This window comes from Haliaeetus leucocephalus, unplaced genomic scaffold, assembly GCF_000737465.1.
Source record: "Haliaeetus leucocephalus isolate CR32 unplaced genomic scaffold, Haliaeetus_leucocephalus-4.0 Scaffold173, whole genome shotgun sequence".
NCBI lineage: Eukaryota > Metazoa > Chordata > Aves > Accipitriformes > Accipitridae > Haliaeetus > Haliaeetus leucocephalus.
The window spans coordinates 10,424,599-10,439,941 of NW_010972609.1; the positions used below are offsets into that span (position 1 = coordinate 10,424,599).

The 15,343-nt window shown below is 36.7% G+C and overlaps 1 protein-coding gene across 5 annotated transcripts in view; it reads right to left on the bottom strand.

Moving 5' to 3' along the window:
* The window catches only part of ZNF143 (zinc finger protein 143), a 50,630-nt gene extending 35,564 nt beyond the window's left edge, over positions 1-15,066 (bottom strand). For all 5 annotated transcript variants that reach the window (XR_774139.1, XR_774138.1, XR_774137.1 and 2 more), the window contains exons 1-7: positions 14,828-15,066; positions 13,001-13,116; positions 4,470-4,600; positions 3,586-3,678; positions 3,011-3,094; positions 2,704-2,784; positions 1,401-1,597 (exon numbers count right to left, since the gene is read on the bottom strand). Coding sequence is in view for 1 of the 5 variants with exons in the window: in XM_010563797.1 (XP_010562099.1) it covers positions 1,401-1,597; positions 2,704-2,784; positions 3,011-3,094; positions 3,586-3,678; positions 4,470-4,593 (579 nt within the window). In the remaining 4 variants the exon portion in view is untranslated. The remainder of the gene's footprint in view (positions 1-1,400; positions 1,598-2,703; positions 2,785-3,010; positions 3,095-3,585; positions 3,679-4,469; positions 4,601-13,000; positions 13,117-14,827) is intronic.
* Positions 15,067-15,343: the final 277 nt, after the last annotated feature.

Below are 15,343 nucleotides of genomic sequence, written 5' to 3' on the forward strand. Positions count from 1 at the left end.
TACCTTTTTCAAGGTTCCTATACCAGCTGCTATGAAAAGTATACATTGCCTCACTATGAAGCGTACACGGACATGGAGTAGAATCACAAAACCACATTTCTCCTTTTAAGAGAAAGACAGGGTTGTGACGATTGAGCTATTATTTGGTACATAAAACAGGTGCAAGACTTGGAAACTCACTTCTACTGACTTTCCCTGAGAGGTTCTAGCAGTACCTTTCAGAATAAGGTTCTGAGATGAAAGCTTGAAGAAAATAAATAGAATTTTTCCTAGACACACACAAGTACTCTATGGAAGACAAATTCACATTACAGAATTAAAAAATACATGTTGAGATAAATAGGACAAAAATGCAAATTTATTTATATTTGCATTTCTTCTGTTTCTTCTTCACCTTCTCAAAACAGAAACTTAAATTATGATTAATATAGCTCCTTGTTAAGAAGGACAAAGTTATGATTGATTTAAACCTAAATTAAATAGTATCTATGGAATGTGTAAAAGCTTGTCACTACAGCTCAACTAACCTTGAATGACCTTTTATTTTATGAAATGTTAAGGCATAGCCAAACACAACACAATCTGACTGGCTCTCTTAAGATCTCTCAATTGTAATAGACAGAAGCATAATGGAAAGAATAGTGTATAAGCCATTTAATTATCCTAACTGGCCTTCTCCCAAAATTTGACAACTTGGTGACACTAGAGGACAGATTTTAAAATTTATTCTACTCTTTTTCCAGAGCAGTACAAGCGCTGATGGTAATCATCCAGCAACTGGGACACTGCTAAACCATAAAGTCATGGAAGTTGCACTGCCCATTATTACACTTACATCATGCTTTACAGAAGTCCAGTAAAGTGGACAATATGAATCTTGAGCATCATACTACATTTTACTATTGAAAGTATGGATCAAAGAAGTGTTTTCCAAACTCAATAATTGCCTAATTGTCTATTTTACACTTCATACCATGCATTGTCCTTGCCCAGTACAGCAGGCCCTACTCTTCCCAATGCAGGAAAAAAAATAAAAAAATTAAAATCCAGCAGTAGTGCCTGAATAAGAATAATTTCACTTTGCCCTTCTTTCCAGTGTCCTCTCAAGGGCTCCTTTCCAATACTATATTTTAGAGAACATTATTACTTGTCTAAATCACTTTCCAAATCAGTCTGACATTTCAGCGTTCAATCTTTTGTTCTTTTTATGCACCACGACACACTAGAGCTGCCCACGATAGTGAAGCACTGTCATGACAATTTGGTGTTCTCTCTTCTAGGAGTCTGAAGACTCTCTTAATTATCATTTTAATTCTTGGATCACAATTGGCTTTTGCTGCCAAGTATCTTGTGATGCTACATTAAAACATTATGGATAGAGAAAATGTCTTTCAGCATACCTTGGCTGCATACTGCTCCAAAGCACTGATGGTATCTGGGTCAATGGCAGCATCTCCTGTATGAAGACCTGCTACTGTGCCATCAGCTTGAATAGCTAAAATGGTATCTGACTGTGGCATTTGCACTGTGTGGTGAATGTAGGCAGTAGTTCCATCCTCCAGCTGGACTGCTTGTAATGCACTCTGGTCGTAACTGTCTGAGAAATAATATTACAAAGTGTTATTAAAGAAAAGGAATAGCAATGTCTGCAAGTCACATGAGAAACTATTGCAGTTCAGGAAATGTCTCCTGAAGTCATATATATGTATGAAATATATGAGAAACATAAACACTTGAAATATTACTATGAATAGCACTGATGAATTTTTTTTCCAAGACAACACCTCCCATAACTTTATTTCTGCACACTTACAAAAGTGCAAAACCAATTTTATATTGGTCTAGCTTTATTTACAAAGGAAACCAGGAACACAAATATGCTTTCCAGTTCATATTCACTCATAATAACATGAAAATAATTAACACATGTACTGATGTCAATACTTCAGATTTTAGAATTCATAAATCTGATCATTTTAAGAACAGAATCACACAAATATGCAAAAGAAACACATAACTTATAGGGTGACTTTTAAGAAAGAAATTCTTTATTATATTCTCTCAGTATTGCTGCTTACAGAATGTAATTCTTGTCACTCTAGTTTAAACAGACTTAAAATATCTACTTAACTTTTTGTAGAGAAGTAGTACTATTTCCAACACTAGTGTAATCATCTTCCTCAGAAATCTAAGTTAGCATTTAAAATAAATACGTCTGCATTCTTTACGTCTGCATTCTTGACTGTCAGCTGTCACGTTTTCTGCCCTACCACCTAATGGCAAAATCATCAATAGCATGATCTTTAAAATTTAAGTCAATCACTACATTCTTTAGCTCAAGAGGGATTGATTGATTCTTACCTGCTTTCTCATTTTCACATGCAATTGTTGCTGAAATCTGTATAAGGGCTTCCATTCTCTATTAACATGACATATACTTACTTTAATGTGATCCTGGGCTAAAATAAAGTGAAATATGCTGGTTTTGATTCTGTTTATAACTGTTGTATGAGGCCCAAATAAGGAACTGAACCAGTCTCATTTCGACAATTTCCAGATGTCACAAAGTAAAAGCAACAAGTAATCTACATTGGGAATCACACTAAATGACGTCATAGTCTAAAAAGAGTACCATATTTTATACTGCTGAAGTTCTGTTGAACTCTAATATAATAAATCACACTTAAAAAAAAAAAAAATTACCTTTCGAGGTGTGATGAATAAATGCTGTAGTTCCATCTTCCAGCTGAACTGCTTGTCCATCTTCCAGACGCAAGCTGTCCCCTGTTTGGAAGAAAGAATTACAATGCTTCAACAATAGTTTGAAAAATCCATTAACTGGAAAGATTAAACACTAAATACCTAGGATTACAAAATACCTAGGATCTCTTCAAGACTACTTCCATTAAAATAAGAAATCAAGCTATTATAATGACTGTTAATTACTTAGTATCAATATTTATCAGTAATACATTATTATAGAATACATTTCTTGTATTATTACACTTACTGCTTTTAGGCATGGGTACATGTTGAACATAAGCAGCAGAACCATCTTCTAATTGAATCACTTGGCCATCCATTAATTTACCATCTGAAACACACAATTAGAATTCTTAAAAAACATTCTGTATACCTGTATAACACATCACAGTTTAAACACACAGTTGATACTTTCTGGATGAAAATGTCAACAAAATATCACTGAGAAATAATGTTTGGTAAAGAGTAAGCACAGTATAACTATACAGAGGTTTTAAAATTCTGGGATTAAAAAAAACAGAAAAGGCCTGATGTCCTATCCAGTAGTCATGATGTTGATATTTGGGTTTGAAGTGTAAAGATCATCTCACTTTTGATTGACTTATGTTCTCCATTTGATACTGGCATCTTATTAACAGCAGAAATAAATATTTATTTTATAGTGTTACTGTAATACCTGTAATTCCCAGCTGGAATTGGAACTTCATAAACATCGTACAGATTTTGCCTGACTTTACAATCCAAAGGGGTTTAGAATCCAAAGACAGGGTTAAAAAGGGGAATACGATTTCAATACCAGTTAACTTCTAGTCATTTACTTACCTTTAGAATTGTGCTGTATGTAAGCAGTGGAGCCATCAGCAAGGGTAACTGCTTGCAAACTTACACCTTCCATGTTTTCTAAGTTGTCACCATCTAGCAAGGAAAAAAGTTCATATTCACTATTACCAGCATCAAACCCTAAAAATCACAACTTAACCACCTCCATAAATGATTGCAACCCCTTAAAGCATAATGATTTCAGAAATAATAATAGGAAACAGTCTTACTTGCTTTTTGGTTTTTGAACCTTGAACACATACTAGGGTCATATGTTCAACATTTTGGTCTGTAAACATGACAGCTAGAATGTTATTTTCCTTAACTAAAAAAGTTCCAATGTCACTGAATAAATAACTACAAAGCTGAGGTTTTAGGAGAAATATTAATTAGCTTATGAGTGTCAACAGTGAAATAACGATACATATACTTGTATTGATAATTTTGTTTTGTACACTACTACCTGTTATTAATATACACAAATCTATTTAGAGTAAACCACAGATTTAGGAAAAAAGTTTTTAATCACATAAAATTATAATGAAGCTGTCAGAAAAGATCAGTTTAAACCAATCCTAGATCACCAATCTATTCTAAAACTCAACTTGTTTAACACATACTTAGATATAAACTGAAGTTACAAAGTATAAAACAGCAAAACTATAGTGAGAATAAAGTCCGATTTTGTATTTCCTATTTTGGCACATTTAGACTCCTATTATCTTAATTAAGAGATCATTTCCTTTCAGAATTAAATTAGTGAACTTAATCTCAGTTAACTAAGAATAAGTTCTGTTAGATTTGTCATTTAGAACACACTACATAAGTTTTAGCATTGTAACTGAATTTCAAACAGAAAAGACACAATAATGTAGAGGTATTTTAACCTGAAGGTTCACCTTGCACAGCTACAGCTTCTGTTAGACAAAGAGTCACATGCTGGGCCTCCATTCCTCCTCCAGAAAATTCAGTCATTCCCTGAGAGTCTCGATTTATCTGAGCTAATAACATTGTCTACCTAAAAAGAAAGCATTCACAAAACATAGATAGAAAATTTAAATACAGAACCAGAACTAGTTAAAGACAATTCAAGTTTAATTAGATTTTATACAGCTGTTACAAATATTTTATGTTACCTTCAGCATAAAGAAGATGCAATAAATGATTGACTTACCTGAAAAATACTTCAGAGGAAAAAAAGTTACTTGAAATAGGTAAATATTATTACCTCAATTAACTAAGCTGCTAACAACTTCCGGTAGCAGTTACTAAATTGAAGTACATCAACCACATTTAGATTTCAGTTAAATATGAATTATTCAACCAATGTATAAAGAATAATGGTGGTTATGACGGTATAAGTAATGATATCTTTTTGTCCCCAGAATTAAAATAAAGCTGACAATTCACCCATGGTCACCCATGACAACAGCAGGGCTTTAACTTTATAAATTAAACATCTCTCTGGTGCCAGTAAGAGGTTTAGAACCTATCACACACTGGGAAATACTTCATTAGTAAGTCTGACTGAATGATCCAACTATTACCCTAAACTTTCCAGGAAGGTTTCTGTTTAAAAAATAAAAAAAAAGAAAAAAAAACCCCTCCTTGAAAATAATAAAGTATCTCATGCTAAAATGCATTAGTAAGACAATAGGGTAGCGATTAGTAAGTGACAGTCACAACTCTATATGTATCTCACAGAACCAGATACAGCCATCCCTTTGGATACTGATTTTTTACCCAGGCATGTTTCAATATGGGAGATTAAGAAGTCTACTGAATCTGAAAGGCTCTTACTAATTTTCAGTATTACTAGATTAAGAAGTTATAAAGGAAATATATAACATTACATTCTACTAACCCAGATGTTGGCTTTCACCACAGGGAAAAAAAAAAACCAAAACAAACCAACCAACCAAACAAAAAAACAACCAAAAAAGAGTCACTGAGTTCTGCAAGCCCTTTAATGTAACATACACTTAGACGTGGATGAAAGAAATAAAAAAAAAAAAAATCACATGGAATTGCAATCTAGGCTACTCAGCATTAAAGCAACTTTCCCCTTACCCCAATCTCTTGACAGTCAAGAGTTTTTTCTTACAACAAGCAGCAGTTTGACAATCTCACAAAAAGCTTACAATCAAAGTTAAACAATCAAAGCTTTTAATCTTAGTATGGTTCTATGACCATAATTCAAGGATGAGAAGAATAATCTAGGTTTTTTAATTTACTTATGATTACATTTCTGAATAACTATTTTTACCTCTACAATGCAGAAATCCGCCCTTGAATGAGCAACTCATCAACGGCCTCCAAGACCACTGTGAAACTCGTGCTTACGTCAAAACTAAAGAATAATGAAAGCAAAATTAGACCATTTAGGCACTCCAGCATGCCTGCAGTATTTAAAAGGTTTGGTACACTAATTCAGTAGTTGAAAATTATACCCGAGTAATACTTTCCAAATACATCCACGCGACTTTGAACCAGACTCAATTTCTTAGAGAGGCAGGCAGCTACATCAGTTTTGTTAGTCTCGGCAGAGAAAAAGCTGACCCACACCCAGCTGCTGCAGCTCTGCTGCTTCTGCTGTCTGAAGTGCTTTAACCCAAGTGCTGTGCACAAAGCAAATGTGTCACTACAGTCCAAGCTCCGCTAACTTTTAATGTGGTGTTATACCAAGTGCCCACATTACTCCCTGAAATTGGACCTGGAGTCTAAATCACCTTGGCATGTATGAGAATATTATTGACAGTTTGGTTAACTGTTAAGAGCCCAGTTAATGGAATAGATACCAGTTTGATAAAGAAAGGGAAAGGGGTAGCTTTAGGAAGGTTTTAAGCTGTAAAAAAAGCAAGTTTTTTCATGCACTACGTTGAAAACCATGTAAGAAAAAAACCACTACTAATGATCAGTTCACAATTCAGTAAGAAATATGCCTTCCAGAATTAAAATGCTACATAATATCTATCTGGAACATTAAGGAGATTAAAATACAGGCTTGTAATAGAGAATTTGATCCTTGAACAACTCTGAGCATCAAAAAGAAGATACAGTTAAGCTAGAAATCAAAATATAATTCAAAGGAGGTATGAGAGATTTTTTAACATCCAAGGGAAGATGGGAAATTCTTGTTCCCAGCATCCTTTTCAAGAAAAGAAGCTTTTGTAGAAAATCAGGTCTCTCAAAGACATGTAATACAACAGAAAAAGAGCCAGTGCAGAGCAGCCATCCAGAATAAATTGCATTTATACTAGATGTTTCTGAAGAAATAGCTAAGTTTTATTGGCTACTATAATCTAAGGGACAAGGAATTGTACTAGGACATAAGAGATCCCGAGTTCAGCTCCTTCCTCTGCCATCTCCATGTTAATGACTGGACTAGTAATTTCTTTCCCTATTACCCTATAAAATCAGAAAACTAATGCAGTTAAAAAAATAAACTAGCACCAAAAAAAGTTTTATTCCAGACCAGTTTGCAAGGACTGCTTCTCTGGAGGTACTGCCAGCTTGTAGCAAGTCAAATTAAGTAAGTATGGTATTAGATGCTAGTGGTGCACAGAGGTTGTCTGTCTTCTTAACTGCTAACAGTGTTCTGCATTGCCTATGTTTTCCATTCACTCAGTTTTCAGGACACCTCATGGAAGTAGACTGCAAAGCAGCTAGACCATTTCACACATTGGAGAAGAAAGGCTACACAACCATTGGTTTTGACTAGAACTCCATTCTGAAACAATTCCAAATCCAGCAGGGACTGCACATCAAGGGCCTTTCAGCTCAGGTCTACTTCAGAGTATTCCCTCTTAGAGAAAGTATCTTTTAAGAAGCCCCCATAATCTTTAATATACTATCTGCCTTCAAAATAGAATAATGCCCTTCCTCCAGAGCTTATCCTTCTTCTCCCAACTTTGGGGAAGTAGAGAGGAAGCTAGTCAATGCAGACAACTGCAAAGTCCTGAAAGAGTCAGAGCAAAACCAATTGCTTGAAGGGTCAATGGCTATTTTTGAAGAAAAAGAAATCTAATGCAAGATAAATTCAAGGTCCAAAGGAACAAAAGTATTTGTTTAAATTATTTTACAGTATTTGTTCTTGTAGTGTGGCTGATTAATAATTATCACACACTGAAAAAAAAAAAGAGTGAACTGCTGCACACAGCAGAATGTTCACTACTTCCCTCTAGTCCAGATCATCTGGACGATCATGTGCTGTCATTTACACAGACTGTGTTGCTGTTTTCTCCCAATTCTGACTCCTTTAAAATGAACCCCTTCCAATATATCCTCTCCCCAGTCCTCTGTCCTTCCACTAGCTTCTTATCCTCAGCTTCATCCCTTCTCCTTGAAGTACCACTTTCCTTCTTCAGCCAGTTCTATCATGGTACCAAATTTCCAGCACATCCCTCTTCCCTAATATAATCCCATCCTTCTTGTCAAAATAATCTAAAATACTCCCATGTCTACACCAACTCCTTCTGCAACTAGTCCCCAGGTCTTCTCTTACTGCTGGTCTGCTCTAAATGTCCATCACACCATTGCCTATCACCTTCCTGCCTCTTTGTCTCAAGACAGTTCATGTTCAGACCCATCTCAGAAGTACATCCCCTCTAGTGGAAGTTGTAGCACTGGAACCATTCCACACAGCAAAACCCCAGCTTTCACTCACTCTTTGGTGATGCAGCAGTTTTGCTCTGTTACTCTGCTGTGCAGGGAGGAGTACCCTCAGCCAAAAGCAGATGTGCTGCTCACTTTCAGCCTCTCCTCTTCCTCCCGTGTGGAGAAGATAGGCTAACCAGACAGGGCTATGAGCTCTGAGGAAGAGGATGGGGAAAGAACTAAAGATGACATGAAGTTGGCCTATGTTGTGGAGAAAGGGGTCAGGCTATCACAGAAATACTGCTCCTGCAGTGTTACCTTTTTTTTTCTCTGTAAGAGTGGTCAAATACAGGAACAGATTGCAAAGAAAGGTTATGGACTCTCCATCCTTGTAGGCATTCAAGACTCAACATGACACAGCCCTGGGCAACCTGGTCTAATCAGACCTGCCTTGATCGGAGCTGGACTACATAACCTCTGGAAGTCCCTTCCAACTTAAACTGTTCTATAATACCTAGTAATTTTGATATTGCAGACATTTAAAACACCATGACCATACCGTTTGTACATCATCCACCCTGCAAATCTAGTCTCCTATGACATTTTTATTCATTTGTCTTGTTTTTTTGAAACCAGCCTGTTTTCATCCAACTTGGGTCTTTTCCCTTACCTCAGCTTTAGTAACTGTCTTCCCCCCCTTTTCTGCTAACTGGCTTATATGCTGCTTTCTCCTCAGCTTCCAGCAAATTTGTCTTCATCCTTCTTCCAATCCAAATCTCATCAGCTTCTTTCCCTAATCCACATCATTGCTTTTATTTCTGTGCATTTGCATCACTAAGCTTTTTCTTTAAACCTCCTGTCTGCCAGGAATTTTGTCAGCATGAACCTGGGAGAGAAAGATTTCCTTTACCTGCTTCAAATTTTGCACCTCATTAGTTAAGAAGCAGCTGAAAGCATCCATTTTTAGGAACATATGTGAACCCTGGGGTGGGGCCTGCATGGCTGCCCAACAAGACTGATGCACGTGTGTTCTGCTTAATCTCAAGAGCTGTCCTACAGAAAAGACACAAATACAGGCTTAGTCATGAGGTACTCACTGAAGTGAAAACTTGAGACTTGACTTACGCAAGTTGCAATTTCAAAGGCACGTTAATGATGATATTTGGGAAGACTTTCACAAGGACACTAATGCATATTGCATTCCTGAAATGATGAGTCACTGAAACACTCCTATAGTATTCATGCAGGGAAAATCTTACCATTCTTTAAGATGGTTAAAATACTTCCCACAAAAAAAATTAGCCTGAGACGAATACGGTTAGGCTGAAAAAAATCTCTGAACTGAAAACAGCATCTGATAGAAGGAAGCAACAGCCAGTTGCAAGAAGTGATGCTTAAACAAGTCTTGCACTGTTAGTTACAAAGCAAAAGCCGTGAGTTAGTGATGCGCATTGCTGACTTTATTATGCTTTTTGACAAAAGCTGCACCAGCAATGTAAACCCCCAGCATAACACTGACAGATAAAATAGGCCATCCAGCAGGGCACATAGGTACAATTTTTTATTAAAAAACCCCCAACACCACCCCCCACCAAATTCTCTGAACAGAAAAAACTGTGAACTCAAGCATGCTTTAAATTCTCAACACTCAGAAACCAGGGGCGGTGGGTAGGTTGGTTAAAAATAAAGGATTTTTCATGAAGATTTCATCAAGTTGCCTATCTAGAGAGCACCTCCTGTGTTTTTCCCTCCACTAATACTCAAACAAATAGAATCTTCTGGGTGCTTTCACTTGTTTTGGAGAAAAGATGCAATGTTAAAAGAGAAATTTTTACATAAACTCAATCTAGCAACTGGAAACAGGAGTCTCTGCTGAAAACTAGGAATCGAACAACTAAGAAACAGCAGGCGGGATTTAGGCAGCTGAAAAGCAAAGCAAGACCTAGTAGAGGGCATGCTCCCATGGAGCAGGGTTTGGGGTACTTGGGAACTCTGGCAGCTGAGAGGACAGCATGAGGAAACCCCATATAGTGGAGAATGTGGCAAGTAACACCTGGAAAATAGCAGGAATTTGCCATTTAAAGAATGGCTATACCACTGTATTGCCGGACAAAGGAAAAAACCTGCAGTGACAGTAGCAGAAACTCCTTAAAGAAAAAAAAGATCACGCTTAGAGGATGATTAACAGGAAATGGAATAAATAAATTGTAATAGCAGTCATGGAGGAAAACTAATGGTTATAAAATGCAATCTAGAATGTGCAGGAAGAAAGATCTGAGAAAGACAGGAAAAAAGCTACTCCAGATATTAAGTAACCTTGTGATTGTTCACCCTCCTTGTGCAGACAGCACTGAGAAGTTTGAAATAATATCCATTTATTTCATTTGAAAAGAAACTTCAATTTTATTTGTAACACACTTCTAAATAACGTACAAAACTTATAAAAACAACAAATAAAAACCAATCCAGAAAAGTAAAATGGCAAATGACACATAACCCCACAATACTGAAACTTTCATTGAGGATTTTTAGGAAACTGCATTCCCACGTTTGACAAAGCTGGATCCCAAAACCAGTTCAAGTATGTCAGCACAGTAACATAATTAAGGTTCTTCTGAATTAAATACTGACTGCATTAGGATCCTAAACAACTGATATGATTGCAACTATGAGTAATTTCCCCAAACTAGTCTGATTAACAAACATTTGTGAAAAATCAAAATTAGTACCTACAATTAACATTCTGGGTAAATACACTTCAAATGATAATTAATATGCATTACAGCCTTCTGGGTCTCAGTGCAAAAAGTGACTGGCATAGACTGAAAAACTGACTAGTCCAGACAAAGTTTTTTTTGAGGACACAAGTGTATAGCTTACTAATTACATAAAGTCATTCAGCAGCTCTAAGCTCAGAAATAAAAACACAGCAGAACTAGGGCTCTCTAAAATCTTACTTTGGTTCCCGTATGTACGTGTATGGTAATCTCTTACAGTATTACAAAAGAAATCTGCAGCAGGCTCAGAAATGAGATCTAGATCCTGTGGATGCTTTGATCAAATGCTTCAATAGATGAGACATGGATTTCTTTCTTCATTAACAGCCCTTAGCTTTTTCAGTATTTTACCACTGCACCAAAACATGGATTTCATGCTATGATTGGTCAGATTGACTTTTAGTGGATAAATATAAACTACTTAATGTTAGGCATTTCTAAACTTCTACATGCTTTCTCCTATAATCTTCTTTCACTGTATTTTTTCCAGTCTCTTGTAAAGGCAAGCAAAATATAATTAAACAGCAATTTCCACCACATTAATCATCCACGGTATAAAATGGAAACAAAGCTGAAATACAGAACAAAACTTCTACTAAAGAATCTGGTAACAATAGTTGGATCCAGATAAAGAGGTAAGATACACAATTTAATAGCAAATTACACAACTATTTTCTAGATAGCAAAGTGTTGTGAATTATGAACCACGGGCTCTAACCCTGGCCCTGGAGAAGAGCCTAATCGAGACTGACAGCACTGTCAACTGCATAAGCATGATGTACACACTCCAAGCAGCAGAACAGCTAACTTGCAGAGACTCATGCTGCCCAAAGCAGAGGTTTGCAGTCAAACTCAAGGCTCCTTTTTACTCTTTTTGCAGTATTTCAACCTTTCTGTTCCACCAGAGATACATCCTGATTACAATGCAGTTCAAGACTAATTCACTGCCACAGAGTTTGATATCTCTTAAAAAAGAACATATAAATGCAAAACCAAATTTATCACTGCCATAACCAAGCACAACTCTTCTGACTTCAGTGTGAGCAGTGAGAACCACATTTAGCCTCACATAATTAATTTGTTCCAGCAGTCTTCTTCCCCCAAAGTCATCACCATACATTCAGTTTACACTGTGAATCCCATCTACAAATGGCGAATGTTAAAAGTATTGTCAGAGATCAATGCTTGCATTTTATATAAAAAAAAAGTAATTAGATTAACCAGTGCAAATAAAGAATGTTTACAAATCCTTACTCTAACTAATATTACAAGATTACACATATGTGTGCAATTCCACACTGTGGGAGTGGTAAGGATGCTGTGATCTTCAAACATAGGGCACTTAAAAAAATGCAGACAGATCAGAAAGCCACCCACCAAGAAGTCCTACACGCTTGGAAAAGACTCAGGTTGATCCCAAATACGACTGCTAACTTCATGTTTCTTGAATGTATTAGAGAAGAAATTACTGGTTAATCAATGGAGGTCAAGAGTAGTTCCATCAGTATATTAACTGTCAGCAGTGCTGACAGAAAGCTAATTAAACTCATGCTGCAGCTCAGGGACAAGCACCTCACCAGCAAATGCTTAGTTCAATGATCACATTTGCCTTGGGCAGCACTACTACAACAGCACTACTTCTAACTAACTACCCCAATGACCAGCACGGTCTCCTGAGCCAGAGATTTGAAACAGATTTGGGAGTCTTTCGAGGGATCAGATTCCAAAGATCCTGCAGGGAAGGCAACAAGCAACTGAGATCCATGTAGCACTGTTTGCAAAGGTACAGAGATCAGGATTCCAAAAGCTTTATTAAAGTACAAAAAAGTATACTAATGCACCTGGTCAATGATCAATGCACTAATGAGACAGTTATTCTTAGTACATTGCCATATAGGTTTAGCATGAGAAAGGGCCATATAATCTGTACTAAAACATCAAATTCAATATGACTGAAAACACCTATGCATCATTCATAATACTTGTGTGTGTGTGCATGGAATGGGTTGCAGGCATACCACAACAGAACAATGTAACTCACTTACCAAAACAAGCCAACAAGTTTCTCTCAACTCATATGGTATTCCTTGCTCAAAGTTAAGATACATTTCTTCTCTCCCAGCCAAACTTGTATCATCAATGCTCAGGCATACCTTGTTTTCTAAAAAACACCCCATTTCTTTATTGCAGACTGACTGGTAATAAATTATTTTTGTTTTAATAGTCAAAAAAAGTAAGGATAAATAATTATAATGTGCACACTCAGAAACTGAATGTTGGGCCTGAATTCAGAAAAAAGCTGAAGCTATGGTAGGTCATCTAATTTTCTGTTTTATACTTGAAAAACTTAGAACATGATTAACTAAGCTGAAAAAAAACCCAAACCCCAAATCCTTTAAGTAATTTTTCAGCACACATGCTAGTGAGATAAAGCACTAGATCTCATTCCAAATGGATTCCCCCCCCCCCGAAAGTCACAAAGTGAGAAACAGACTTAAAGCACTTAACCAATGAACCTATGTGTTTTTAAAACTACTGGCTTTTGTTTTTTACCATCAAGTGTATATACACAAAATACCGGCTATATAAAAAAGGCATCCAGATGATGCATGTCAGATCGTATTCAAATTACTTCTAGAAATGAGCGGTAATGCCTATCTGCAGTTTTTAAAAAGAAGAAAAAAAGATAGTTAACTTCTGAAGCACTTCAGGAGGCTGCTTAATCCTTAAATCATAACACCTCCATTTATATTGGTGTTTTAAATAAAACAAGGAACATTAGGTGAATAGGTGAATACTTAACAGCTAAAAAACTGAAAGAAATTGAGACCAACTATTTCTATCAATGTTTCACTTTCATGTCAAACAGACTTCTCTCTTAATTGTCAAGAAATCACAAAAGTGTCTAATTTACATCACCAAAATAATTAATCCTGGCTGTGCCCCTTCAAATCCTGCAAATCTGCTTAGACTGCCAACAAAATGGGGAATTTTGAGTGGGTTGTTTTGTCTGGTTATGAGTTAATTAGTAATCTGATAACTACATTACAGATGTATCAGTATTAGCCATGACAGTTAACAGAAGTGTTTTAGTCTATACTTGTATTTCAGGAACTAAACGGACAGCCTACTGAATTGCCAACCTTTACCCTGAATTGCAAAAAAACAGATCACAAATGTAAACTGAAAAACAGTACATCTAAATATATTCTAAGAAACTCTGTGTAATACCATGTTAGCTCAGTATGAATATACTTAAGATATGGGCAACACCAGCTAACTTGCAATTACAGACCCATCTTCCAATTCTAGAGAAGTCTGTCATCAGAAATGAAGTCCAAGAGCATTAAGCAGGTAACACAATTTCCCCCTCAAGAAGCGTATACAGAGGAAAACATTCAGCAGACAATAAAATACAAACTGAGGGAAGGACTAAGTAATTGTAAGTGTAACTTTGATGTCAGCTTTGAGTATCGCAGAACTTACTGGACTGAGAACTTCATTTATCTAACAAGCATCATCTTGGTACAGCAAAGTACAATCCCACTATACAATTAAAAAAGCAGTGTAACCCAGAAAGTTTTAGCAGACTAAGTCACTGGAAGCATTTGCTAATTTAGTCCAATTCTGGTTTTGAGTAACTGGTCAATTCCTGATGCATACTGCAGAGAGTGAGCAGACCAAAACCATATTCCCTTAAGTAAACACAACTAAGAGCAGATCAAGTTACAGACTTAAGGTACAGGCAGAACCCCATAAACCCCATTGTGCCATGATGGGTCCTAAGGCTTCCTTCCCCTCCTCCCCCAGAAATGTGGTGCCCATGGACAGGCACCTCCCTCAGATTCCTCACTCCATCCTCAGAACAGTACCTATGCACACATCCGTTTATAGGGACTTGCATTTCAGAGCTGAATTCTCAGATTCCTGAAGAGGATCCATCTGTTCAGATCATGATCCATCTTAGGGATCCATAAACTAAGCAGAAACCTTCTTTCAATCTTTTGGGATTTTTTGTGGGACAAGGCACAGGAATTGGCTACCCAATTCATGCTCTCTTTACCAGGTGCACCAATTTCCTTGCAGCACAGAAGAGATGAAAGAACAAACTGACCATCTATTAATGCAGAACAAGCAGAAAGCATGCTGTTGAGCCTTAAAAATGTGTGAGAGACGTGACAATACAGGAAAAAAGCCAGTGGCAAGAAAGGCAAACAAAGGGTTGGCCTGGGATGCTATGGTACGTATGTACACGTCAGAGACAGCAGGAGGTACAAAAGATAGCATGGGAAGCAGAAATCGTGGGGATGATCAAGGAAGAGGGTACAAGTCAACATGCAGACAGGAAAAGAGTAATGAAGGGATGTGACTACAAGAGCACTGAGAAA